This window comes from Dermacentor variabilis, chromosome 4 (genome assembly GCF_050947875.1).
Source record: "Dermacentor variabilis isolate Ectoservices chromosome 4, ASM5094787v1, whole genome shotgun sequence".
NCBI lineage: Eukaryota > Metazoa > Arthropoda > Arachnida > Ixodida > Ixodidae > Dermacentor > Dermacentor variabilis.
This window is the reverse complement of record NC_134571.1, coordinates 21,559,654-21,572,569: the sequence shown is the minus strand read 5'-3', so window position 1 is coordinate 21,572,569 and position 12,916 is coordinate 21,559,654. Positions and strand designations below refer to the sequence as shown.

General features: G+C 46.3%; 1 protein-coding gene across 1 annotated transcript in view; it reads right to left on the bottom strand.

Annotated features, from left to right (window-relative positions):
• The window catches only part of LOC142578775 (tudor domain-containing protein 3-like), a 154,741-nt gene that overhangs the window by 117,919 nt on the left and 23,906 nt on the right, over positions 1-12,916 (bottom strand). Inside the window, exon 9 of the mRNA XM_075688339.1 lies at positions 6,148-6,270. Within this exon, the coding sequence (XP_075544454.1) occupies positions 6,148-6,270 (123 nt within the window). The remainder of the gene's footprint in view (positions 1-6,147; positions 6,271-12,916) is intronic.

The following is a 12,916-nucleotide window of genomic DNA, read 5'->3' as shown; positions in this document are numbered from 1 at the left end:
GATGCCCGCGGCGGTTGTGTGGTTGGGGCGCAGTGTGAGAGATGGCGCGAGTGTTGCGCTGCTAACGCCGCCTCACGGCAGGGTTACTTGGGGGCGCAGGGGAGGACAGGCTGGCTCTTCCCCGGCGGGTCGGCGAACGGCGCGGACATTTCCGCGCGCGCAGCGACCATGCTTCTGCGAGACTGTCTCGCGTGGCCGCCTTCGAACGCGCCACGATTCGCGTGACCACACACGCGAAGGACCAGGCGTTGGGATCCAGCATGAGGCGAACATATTCGCTCGCTTCCGGTCGCGGTGAGTCAGACTTCCAGATTTGTCGCGCGCCCATCGGCATGTTTTGTGGATAGCAACTCGGCTAGCAGGCACTGATCTATGAAAGGCGCAATAAATTCCCTTGTGACTGTTTGCACTACTGTGTTGTCGTTCCTTTGTCCCAAGAGCACGGGTGTGAGAGACCCCACAGGTGTCACACTAGATGAGCATCTTCACTGGAAGCCTCACATTGCATTGCTCTGTAAATAGTTAAGCAAAGTTTGTTTTATTCTGTATAAATGTCGTTATTACTTCTTCGTTATTCTGAGAGCAATTTACTTTAGCATATTCCATAGCCATCTATCCTACTGTATTGCATCTTAGGGTATAAACTGTATGTTTCATATGTAGAACCTATTGTACTTAGTCAGAAAAGGGCTTTGTGATTTATGACTTTTTCGGATTACAATGCTAAATCAATTCTGCTGTATCAAAGTTTAAATATACTGCCTTTTAATTTTTTATACTGAATATTAAAACAACATTAAGTACTCATAATAGCATAACCACTAACTGCCCTTCAAGTTTATCAAATTTTTTATACTCCAGGAGCAATGCAGGCAGCGCACTTAAAGGAAATTTTCTCTAGCCAAAAATGCATAATGTATATGGAAGGAGCAGGTTAAACAGTACTGAAGCACTCCTATGGAACAGCTTACCATTGGAAGTAAAACAAGTCAAATTTTTTTCAATATCATTGAAATCCCATTGTCACTCACTACTGTTATCTGCATAGGGTCTTCATCTTGCTGGTGTATTTATCTGTTTTCTTTTTTCACTTGCTGTGTATAGTTACTAAGCACAGATTCCTTTCTGTAGGTTTCTCATAGCTTTTTGTTTATAAATGAATATTTATGTATAAAATGTTACGGGGTTAAAAACAGTCAGACATGTATTTACAGAATATTTACAATAATTATAGCAGCTGACAAGATGGTAGACAGCACGCAAAGACCAGAACATTGTCTTCTTCCGATGATGATTAAAACACCTTATTCATCAGCGTGTCACATGACCCCCGGCGACTGAAGCACCGGCTCGGTGCCGGTTAGGAGGCAGGTGAGTGATACAACTTAAGACGCGCGATGTGGACCATGTCGGAGCGATGCTGAGCCACAGTTGGCTCAAGAGGGGCACTTTCGTACGTAACGTCAGTTACTTGATGCAAGACACGGTAAGGGCCGGAGTAGTGTGAAAGTAACTTCTCCGAGAGGTCAACGCGTCACGACGGCGACCAAAGGAGAACCAGGGCGCCCGGTGTGTAATGGACGTCACAATGGCAGGCGTCATTAAGCGCCGGTGACTGTCCTGCGACTCCACAAGTCGATGTTGGGCAATATGGCGTGCTTCTTGTGCTTTGAGGATGGCTTCACGGGCGTACTCTGATGTGGAATTCAGACTAGCAGGCTGGACGGTATCGAAATGTAACGTAGGGTCGCGGCCAAACAAGAGGAAGAATGGAGAGAAGCCTGCGATATCATGGCGAGACGAATTATAGGCGAAAGTAACGAACGGCAGCGCAACGTCCCAGTTGCGATGGTCATCGGTGACGTACATGGACATTTTGGACATGGACATGGATTTATTTATACTTTGTTTTATTGTCACTGCGATTGTGAATAATAACTAGTATGGATCCCAACTAGCCTTGAGCTAGGGATTCAGATGTCTTGTACGATATTTCCTTTGTACTGTTCCTATTTTGAATAAACTTTCCTATGAAACTTTCCCAATTATTGATTACTTTCTTTAGTTGATAACGCACATGGTGATTCAATTACTTTTTTCAGCAACCAATTACATGTAAGCAGTTACTTTATTGACAAGACAAGCTGTAAGGCAATGCAGCTTTGAGCCCTCGGACTTGTCAGGAACTATGCAGCAGAACACCAACGCAGCAGCCTTGCTCAGACAGGCAATTTTGGGTGCTCAGTATTTGTTTGCGCATTGTAACGCCCCGCTAGATGTCGGTTGAAATTTGCACCAGCGCTGCTATGGCTCGATCATGATGGAGATATTGGACGTTGATACCAAGAAATTAACTACAGATAATTTTTTTCTATTTTTCGCTGGGTCTACCAGAAGAGCCTTCTTCAAGCCACAGCAACAATTAAATGCTACGCTTCTCAAAAGACCCAAATGCGAGCATCACACCTTTGAGTACAGTCTTGTGGTCAACATTTTCGTACGTTACAACACTGCCTTTCCCTCCAGCACATATATTGAGCAAGTTTTCAGTGTTGTTGCTGATGTTTCCACAAGAACTGCTGAGCAACATGAAATTTAGAAAACAAATGGCAGTCAAGATAAACAATTGTAGCCAAGCATTCAACGTAAATCCGTCTGGTCAGGAAACATGATAAATAGAATAAAATGCAGTCACTGACCATGTCATTTTTTGACAAGGTCAAAGAGTGGCACTCGTTCTATTAACTGTATTTGTGCAATGTTACCCTCTGAAGTTCAATTTTTTTTTGCCAAATGCGACCACCCAGGGTCGATTTTTTTATTGCAGATTCCAATTCTTTTTAGGGACTTGTTTTGAAAAAAATTTACCACAATATTTTTAGGGTGACCGTAAAGTGAGAAAAAAATATTTTGCGTTGGTATATATGTACTCTTCATTCATGAATAATAACAATAAAAAAAGAAATAAACTTATAAGGATTATAAATTTGATGCATTTTTATACACATAGTTCAAGGCCTTGAAAATGCACACACGAAAATATTTTGCAAGACTCAAATGTTCCTGCTCTTACAGTAATATGCACATCCATGGTGTAGTCGAACTGTGTAAGTGCGTGCACTCAAGAAATCTGAGTGGTTCTGTGCTTGTCAAAAAAGCACAATGTGTGACAAACTTCCGCTAATCTCAATCTTATTGCCAACCAGACGCAAGTAGTTTTCGCGAGTGTCCAAAAAAAAAAAAAGCAATGGAAAAGCATGCACGGCGGCATCCTTCCTATGCGCACCCCTGTGAACACTAAACGAGTGAGAAAGAGGCAGTCTCCCTTTGAGCGATTCGTAACAAGTTAGCCATCAGTTTCGCAAGCGCAAGAAACCGACACCACCCATGGAACAAAACCCGAACCGCCGCCCGCCCGCCCGCGCACCATTGCGCCAGCGGTAGTATATAGAGACGCGGGAGCAAACTAGCTCTAAAGCAAACCATGGAACAGTATATATTAATCGATGCATGCAAAAACAAAATCTATAGTTTAAAGTGAAGCGCTGTGACTGTGTATCTCTTTCTTCTTACGTCCTCGTACAGTCGCACTTATACACGCTACCATGGATTCTAACCAACTAGCCCGCCAACATGTTTTAACCAAAGAGAGGGAGGCGCGTGAAAAAAATTCCCTGTATTCCCATATAATGGCAGCAAATGACAGAAAAGAAAAAGTTAGGAAATTGGCACGCTTTTTAAACGTACAGATGGCGCCGTAAATATGCGGCATCGACCATTTTGGGACTTGTTCGTGGCGCCGTATATTTACATCATTGACCCGCAAAGGGTTAATAAAGGTTTGGAAAAAAGTAACGTAAAAGTAATTGATCAATTACTTTCATCTCAACTACAGTAATCGGTAACTGTAATTAACTACATTTTTAATGAAGTACTAAATGTAATTGTAACCGGTAATTTCTTTCTCTAATGTTTAGAAATCTCATGAGAGTACACTCAATTGCTCCTAGTTCACTCACGCTTGTAACTCCTCAAAGTGCATTCTCATCAGAGCTAAACAACTTTTCTCCAAAGATGAGCAGTTGATCTTTAAAAATGCGCCTTCATCTATGATAGATGCTATTTCTCTCTTTTTTCTAAAATTCATTGTCCATACAATATTCGAGCTCGCGTTTTCCCTTTTTGGTGCATCAGAGCACATGGAGATCACATAGTGTCAGCAGATACTTTTCTTGGTGTACAATCCCACACTTTGCTTTATATGCATAGTAAATTATCCTATACAGTTAGTACGTTTGCACAGCGAGCCGATTCCCCTCTTGCAGCCACGCAGACATTCAGCTGCACTGAGAAGGTGAGCAATGGTATTGTATGGTGTCTGAGTCATCTTTTTTATGCTCTGTAAACTAACCACTGTAAAGCCGTCTATACGTAAACGCTGATATGTCATGTACACCTATGAGCGTAAGTGTATGGACCATGGGAGTGCGTGCCAAACTGCACTGATGCGCCACTTTCCAGCACAGAACCTGTTGTCGAGAGTGGCACTCGAACCCCGGTGAGCATGTGCATCCTATCATATCTGATGACATGCCATGTTGCATTACATAATGACTTACGTTGCTTGCTGACTAAACTTTCAATGTGCTGCTGTCTGTGCCACTTCTTCTGCCCCGTCATACCTGTGCCGCCGTTGTGGATGCGGCATGGCTGGCTTGTGAAGCCTACTGCCTATTCTCATGCCTTTTGATGATTTCACGAGAATTCCTTGCTTCTTACTGCAGTGTTATGCTAACGGAAGTGCTTGCAAAATTTGCTGCTAATGTGCTGCTGCTACTTTCACAGAATAATGTGCCAATAAACAGTTGCAATCCTTTTGCGCGACAAAGACACCGATTAGAAAATCATGCTTGACAAAGAAATGAGATGTGCGGCATGGACCCGCAAGCCAGCTTCGCCAAAGTTAGTGAAACAGCGGTGCAGATGTAAACGAGCAGAGGAAGCAGCACAGGCTGAACGTTTAGTCGAGGAGCAGCAAACTTCGTTAAAAAGCAGTTTACCTCATTACAGCATTGCTTGCACATTAGTCTCGACAGCAAGCGCCACACCAGAAGATGTAGTTTGGCATGCACTCCCATGGTCCATGTACTTTTGCTCATGGGTGTACACACTGCTCGCTTCAGTTTCTCCACTGTGATGAGCCATTTAGGTTTAATAGTTACAGGGGCCTGTTTTCTAATGAGTCATAAAATGACCTCCCTACTAAGGGATGTCACCACAATAATTTTTCAAATCCGTTAACTATAGGTGGAGTCATCACACCATCACTTGGCTTTCTCTCTCCTTTCATCTCTCCTAGTGTACTGGAAGCTGCAAAATGGAGAAGCCAAGGGGACAAAGCCCTGGCGAAAAGTTGAGTGTCGTGGCAGTGAAAGGGCTCATTGCATCACCCCATGGTGGCCACGGTAGACTATGCTATGCAGCATGACGCTGCCGTCTTGGAGGCCACGAGCAGCAGATGCAACTACCACAGTGCAAAAATCACATTTTTTTTTGTCTTTTTGAGATTGTAGACATTTATATTTTTCATTTATTTAACTAAAATTAGCAATTATGTATTGCTGGGAATGCTCTCGCAATCACAAAATTAGCCAATAGCACTGGTGGGCCAGCTGCTTTCAATGACACTGCATGGCAACATTGCATAAACAAAAGCAAGTGATTTTTCACTATGTTTGATACAGATTTTAAGTTTGCTGCTGCATGTAGTACCATAATATTTGACTTACATGTTCACAGTAGCCTATGGAATAGATCTGCAAAGTTTTCCTACTACGTTCAAAAAGTGTTTCAGGGCCCTTTAATTAAGCAATTTTAGGTACATAATTAGCACATTAATTACCTCACCTCACCTACAGTGCTGAATAAACCATGCCCCAATCTCGAAAGGCCTATTTTTAATTATAACACCTTTAAACCCCCAATAAATACCAAGGCAAAAATTAGGCAGCTGCCATAGTCTTCTCATTAAAGTCCCCAAAGCTAAAAAAAAATAATAAAGCAACCTGAAAAAAACCCCAGAATGCTGATTCACCAAGTGCACCTTTTGCGCTCACACACTTACAATATGCATCAAAAAGCCCTTACCTTTTGGAAGAGAGATCTGGTTCTGCAAGTAATCAAAGAGGGTGCTAGGCCCCGATGGTCGACTAGGCGCTTTCTCATCACCTGAATCACGTTCCCTTGGCTCTCTACGCTTTCGTCCTGTTTCTGTAAATCATAACAAAGCGGAGTACAAAAGCATGTGTTTAAAAGGCGTCTCACCAGCTTCAGGTATTGAAAATAAACAAGCATGGTGCACAGATCACAAAGTGTTTTTCATGACTGCAATGTGTTTCACAGATGTACACCGAAAGAACAGCTGAGAAATCAAATGAAAGCCCATGCACTATTCTTCTTCGAGAAGCCGCTCTCCTTGTCTGCAAAGATAACTTATAGCTGTCACCTGCACACTGCCTGCTCAAGGATACCCGTGAAATGCAGAGCGCTGACTACTTCTACCAAAAATGCACCACATACTACACATGCATGGATGGGCCTTGGATTTAATCCCCGAACCAAGAAAAATTTTTCAACTGCAAAACATTATTTCTGGTAAACACTTCTGAGTTTATTTTGTAGCTTCATGGTACTCTAGGACAGACAACAATATTTCCCTTTCATAGAAAAGGCAGAGACGTCAGAAGGGGCCCAACCGAGCAGATTTGTTCCACATGTGCTCCCAATTCAATGTGAACTACCTGCAGTTTGCTACAGCTTGGGAAGCGGCCTTCAGAGAGATCATCCGCAACTCCAGAAGTTCATTTTTCACATATTTTTCTCATCTTGAGAGTAGCAAGGTGGCGGTTGCCCAGCTAAGCATACTGAGGTTTGACAAGGTTTGCTCCTCAAGTGCACGCACCTCGCATCTTGCATGTGCCTTGTGCCTGTGCCCAAGCTTCATGATGGAGCTCCATTTCTTGCAAACCACGTGCCCACCGGGCTGCCGAAAAGGGTCTTTTTATCTTTTCTTCTCTTCCGATGTTGCACACAGAAAATCACCAAGAGATGCAACTGGATGCCGAAACCGAGGAACAACAATATAGCTATGACAAAAGCAGTGGAAAAATAATTGAAAAGCAAGGCCCATGGTTAACGACAGGGAAAAAGAAAGTTATAGAAGCACAGGATGCAGAATTGCCCCCACAAGAGAAATCACTGCAGCAGCAGACAACACTGAAGATGGCTATTATAAAAATGACAAAGAAAATGCCACAATTCCCCCAACTACCAAGAGAGAAGATTGTCCACTGACCACAGGTAAGACTTATACTTTCTAAATGCTAGCAGCTCGCAATAGCACAAGCAATAGGCAGAACAAGTGGAATATTGCCACAAACTTTCAACGACAAAGTTACGCTACAAAAGCAAAAGCAAAATAATGTCATAATAGCCAGCACAGCAGACATTGGACTTGCCCACAAAGTGATTTTCAATATACAGGAAATAAACTACAAGGAGTTGTCTACAAAGTTAATGGGAATATCAATATCCCAGAAGACGTCGTTGAAAGCGTAGTACACAAACTGGAACCAGGAATGACTAACAAAGACCTCATGTCCAAAATCACACCAGAAGGCAGATACACGGTCATAGATGTACTTCGAAGGACTGCACGTTCCCTTCAGAATTAAGGTCGGTGGAGCCATACTTCGATGTATGCCGTGCAGAAAATATGTACAATACTGCAAACTATGCGGTGTCTATGCATAGGGAAGACATCTGCCTACACCTAAAGTAGAGCACATCAATCTGCAAAATATTCTAACTTCCGCATGAAACAGCAGGAAGGGAGTGTATGAAAGAGCTAAAACCAGCACCACCGCCTTTTGGAGTAAGGCAAAAGTGGGAACAAGCACAAGAAAAGCAGAAAACATGGGATCTGAGCTCGCAATCTGACTTCCCCAACCCAATAACAGATAGCAGCGGCAGCAATGCCTCACTCCCTACTACCCTCTTTCCTCGACCCTCCCATAGCAACTCGTGATCTAGATCGAGGTCAGGCTCAAGATCGCGATCTAGTTCACAAAAGAGAATATTGTATGCCGATGACAAAAACCAGCAAGAGCACAGATAGTGAAGTAGAAGAACTGGAGAGAAAACTAAAAAAGAACTTAAGGAAGGAGTTTCAATCCAAGCTAGACAATCAACAAGCATATACAAAAAACCTCATCCAATGCTGCAAGGAACAAGATATCATCAGCAAGAGTAAGAGGGAAATCAGGCAACACTGCAATCTTTACCAAGGAAGTGGTGCAAGCGATGATCAAAACAGAAATCCAGAAAGCAATAGGACTAATTGTCTAGCAAGTCACACAACTACAGCAATACACAACTTTAAAAACTGACACCAATCCAAGCGGCCCTTCAGGACATCAGCAACTTCAATAACTGTGCTAAGCAGAATTTCGTCACAACAGTCAAACTAGACAATAAGCATTCATGAAAGAAGATGCGAGCAGACATGCATAATGCCAACAGACATGCCAGAAACACTGACACTGATGACAAATTACAACAGAATGGGAAGCCAAATTAGGAAAAAGGACACGCATCTGCCTTTCAAAATCTGGCAATGGAACTGCAGATCGATTCAAAACAAATGAACAAATGTTCAAGAATTGGCATAACCTGAACAGCCCGAGGTCATTGCCCTCAAAGAAACATACTACAAAATCTGGGGATACAAGATGCATGCAGGCATACACTGCACTGTTATTCTCACTAAGAAGACTTGCACAGTCTACAAGCCTGATCTGACAAACATACAAACATGCAAACTGAGCACACGCTAATCGAAATAATGCCGGATAAAAATACGCACCAGAGCCTCGTCATCATCTGCGTCTACAGCCCACCCAAAGATTCCCTTTCGTACTTTGATATGCTCCTCAGGAAAACCAGACAGCTAATGAGGGGCCACAAGCTTGTAGTGATGGGCAATTTTAATGCACGATATATGGCTTGGGGATATCATCAAACCACTAAAAAAGGAGCGAAGGTGCATGACACAGTGCAGCAATGTCACCTGAGGCTGTGGAATGATTCGCACATGCCCACGACAATGGGTAACAGCATCTCTCAGGACACCAACCCTTACCTGACCTTTACCGAAGGGATAACCAGGGTGGATAACCAGGGTGAATAACCAGGGTGGAGCGTAAAGCATGAGGGCGGTACTCCACAACCTCCATGCGACCGGCTGTGGTGAGCGATTGTTTCAATATGTACAAAGCTACTTGTCACACAGAATGGTCACCATTGGGGTTGGCAACCTAAGAACCAAAAAGTTTGATGTGCGAAACAAGAGAACACCTCAAGGGTCGGTAATCTCACCTTTACTCTTCAACATCCCGATGACGCAATTGCCCAAAGAACTAAACAAAATAGAAGGGCTCAGTGACGTCTTTTATGCAGATGATATAACAATATGGACCAAACCACCATCTACGGGTCAACAACAGAACACACTACAGGAGGCAGTAAATCGCTGCAATGCACATCCGAAAAATCGAAACTGCTAGTGCTCAAAGCGAGATCTTTACACAGACCACTAGCCTGCAACCAAAATACCTGCGGCAAGTTGTTTTTTCATCCACTTTCATTTCCATTATTTACTATTTCTTTATTTTGTAGCGGCAGCAGCATCGGCGTCGCACGAGGGATGACGTAGACGCTCGCGTCTACACGAGGCTCGAGCGGCTGGCGCTCCGGCACGGGCTAGCGTTCCGAAGGAGATCATTAAAAAGAATGCTACGCTAAGAGACGGACTGTCGGTTCTTCCTCTCCTGCGAGAGCCCGAGACTTTAACGGTCTATGTGGTCGCTCATCGCCACAGTTTGGTGACTCCGGACGTGATACTGCCATACGCTCCTGTGGTAGAGACGACCATGGACCAGACCGACGCTACGAGAGCTCAAGGCCAGAACCCATCCGAGGAACGCGGTGAGCCCTCCTGTTCCACCATCGCTGTCCGCCTCCCACAGTACTGGGACCAGCATCCTTCGGCGTGGTTTCTTCAGGCCGAAGCGCAATTTCAAGTCGCTGGTATCCGCTCTCAAGCCTCGAAGTTCCATTACGCCGTCGCAGCGCTATCGCCCGCCGCCATTGACGAGGTGGCAGATTTGCTGAACTCCCCATTGTCTGCCGCCGCCTATGACGATCTCAAGGCAGCACTGCTACAGCGCACAGCAGCTTCACAACGTTCTCGCATCCAGCAGCTTCTGTCCGCTGAAGAACTCGGCGACCGACGCCCTAGTCAACTTCTTCGCCGAATGAGCCAGCTGCTCGGAAACAACGCGAGATCCATCAACGACACGCTGTTGCGCGAACTGTTTTTGCAACGACTCCCGGCTAACGTGCAGATGGTCCTGGCGACAGCCTCTACCATGGACCTTACCGGACTTGCCGCTTTGGCCGACAAAGTCATGGAAGTAGCCACCCCCACCATCGCAGCCACGTCACCGTCTCCGGGTGACAATACAACCGCTCTGCAAACTCTTCCCTGCTCTTCCGCAGTGCAATCTCCGCTCGACTCCTTCTGTGAGCGCCTGGAACGCATCCTCTGTGGAGCGGAACATCGCCGCGCGTCTCATCGCCCACGCAGACGTAGTTCCAGCAGATCAAGACGCACGGGCACTCAAAATGAAACCTCAACTACAGCGCCTGACGTTTGCTACTACCACCACCGTTTTGGAAACGACGCTCGTCACTGTCGGCGTCCCTGCGCTTGGCAGGGAAACAGGCCGGCCGACCTCTAACGGCGACGAGTGGTCCGGCCCAACACACAAGTCGCCTTTTCTACGTGACGGACAGAGTTACGGGACAACGATTCTTAGTCGACACAGGTGCTGACGTCAGCATTCTCCCCGCCCAGCGCTCCGACCGAAAAGCGACTCCTGTGTCGTTTTTGCAAGCCGTCAACGGCACCAGGATTCCAGTTTTCTCGTCACGCTCCGTCATGCTAAACCTTGGCCTTCGACGAGCATTCCGCTGGATCTTCCTGGTTGCAGACGTCCGTCATGCAGTCATTGGAGCAGACTTCTTGCATAACTACGGACTCCTTGTGGACATCCAACGACGCCGTCTCATCGACTCCGTGACCCAGCTATCCGTTCCCGGCGTCCCATCATCAGGCACATCGCCCATAGCGCCTATTTCTGCCATGTTGGACGAACCTTTCGCCGCGCTCCTACGCGAGTTTCCCACTTTGACGCGCCTGCCGGACTGGACGCAACCGGTACAACATGACGTGTGCCATCACATCGTCACCTCCGGTCCACCGGTCTACTTCCGACCCCGGCGTTTGTCCCCGGAGAAACTCAAGATCGCTCGCGCGGAGTTCGAACACATGCTGCAACTTGGCATCATCCGCCCTTCCTCCAGTAACTGGGCATCACCACTTCACATGGTGCCTAAGAAGACGGGAGACTGGCGCCCATGCGGTGATTACCGGGCACTAAACAACGTCACCGTTCCTGATCGCTACCCTCTACCGAACATTCAGGACTTCACGGTAGCGTTGCACAGTGCGACAATCTTTTCTAAGATCGATCTCGTTCGCGCCTACCATCAACTACCGGTCGCTGAAGAAGACATTCCCAAGACCGCCATCACCACACCCTTCGGTCTTTTCGAATTTCTCCGCATGCCTTTCGGTTTACGGAACACGGGCCAATCCTTTCAGCGTTTCATCGATTCCGTCACCCGAGGTTTGCCTTTCGTTTTTGCATACATTGACGACCTTCTCGTTGCAAGCTCTACGGCAGAAGAACATCTTCACCACTTGCGGTTATTGTTTTCACGCCTTGCCCGTAAAGGAATTGTCATCAACGCCGCCAAGAGTGAATTCGGTCAACCCGAACTCGAGTTCCTCGGTCATATCGTCGATGCTAACGGCATTCGACCTCTGCCGTCTAAGATTCGCGTCATCGAAAACCTTCCCCGACCGACCACACTCACCAAGCTTCGCCAATTTCTCGGATTTGTCAATTTCTACCGCCGATTCATTCCCGAGTGCGCACGACTTATGGCTCCGCTAGACGCCCTCCTGGTAAACAAACGCCAACAAGTGCTTCAGTGGGCTGAAGAGGCCACCGACGCTTTCACAAGAGTCAAGTCTGCCCTCGCCGACGCCACGCTGCTTAGACACCCAAAGCCAGACGCACCCACTGCCATCATGACCGACGCTTCCAACAACGCCGTTGGTGCCGTTCTGCAGCAATTCATCGACAATGCATGGCATCCACTTGCCTTTTTCTCCAAGAAACTGAAGCCTGCACAGTCCCGCTACAGCGTGTTCGGCCGTGAATTACTCGCTGTTTACCTGGCTATCAAGCATTTTCGCCATTTCCTCGAAGGCCGTGCATTCACTGTCTTGACGGACCACAAGCCCCTTGTGCACGCAATGAATCGTTCGGCGTCCTGTTACTCGCCCCGCGAGGTTCGCCACCTTTCCTACATTTCCGAGTTTACAACAACGTTCCGCCACATTAAGGGCACGGACAACGTTCCAGCCGACGTCCTCAGTCGTGTCAATGTCGTTTCCACGTTGACATCGGAACCTTTCATCATCGAGGCCGACTTACTCGCCAGTCAACAGCGTGACGACACTGAACTTCGTACACTCCGGAATTCTTCAACGTCCCTGAAATTGGAAGACGTCGTTGTGACCCCAGATGGTACATCCGTCGTCTGCGACACTTCTAACGACACACCTAGACCATACATTCCGGCATCCCTTCGCAGACGTCTATTCGAAACCGTGCACAACCTGTCGCACCCTGGCATATGCGCGACACAGAAGCTCCTTTCCAGT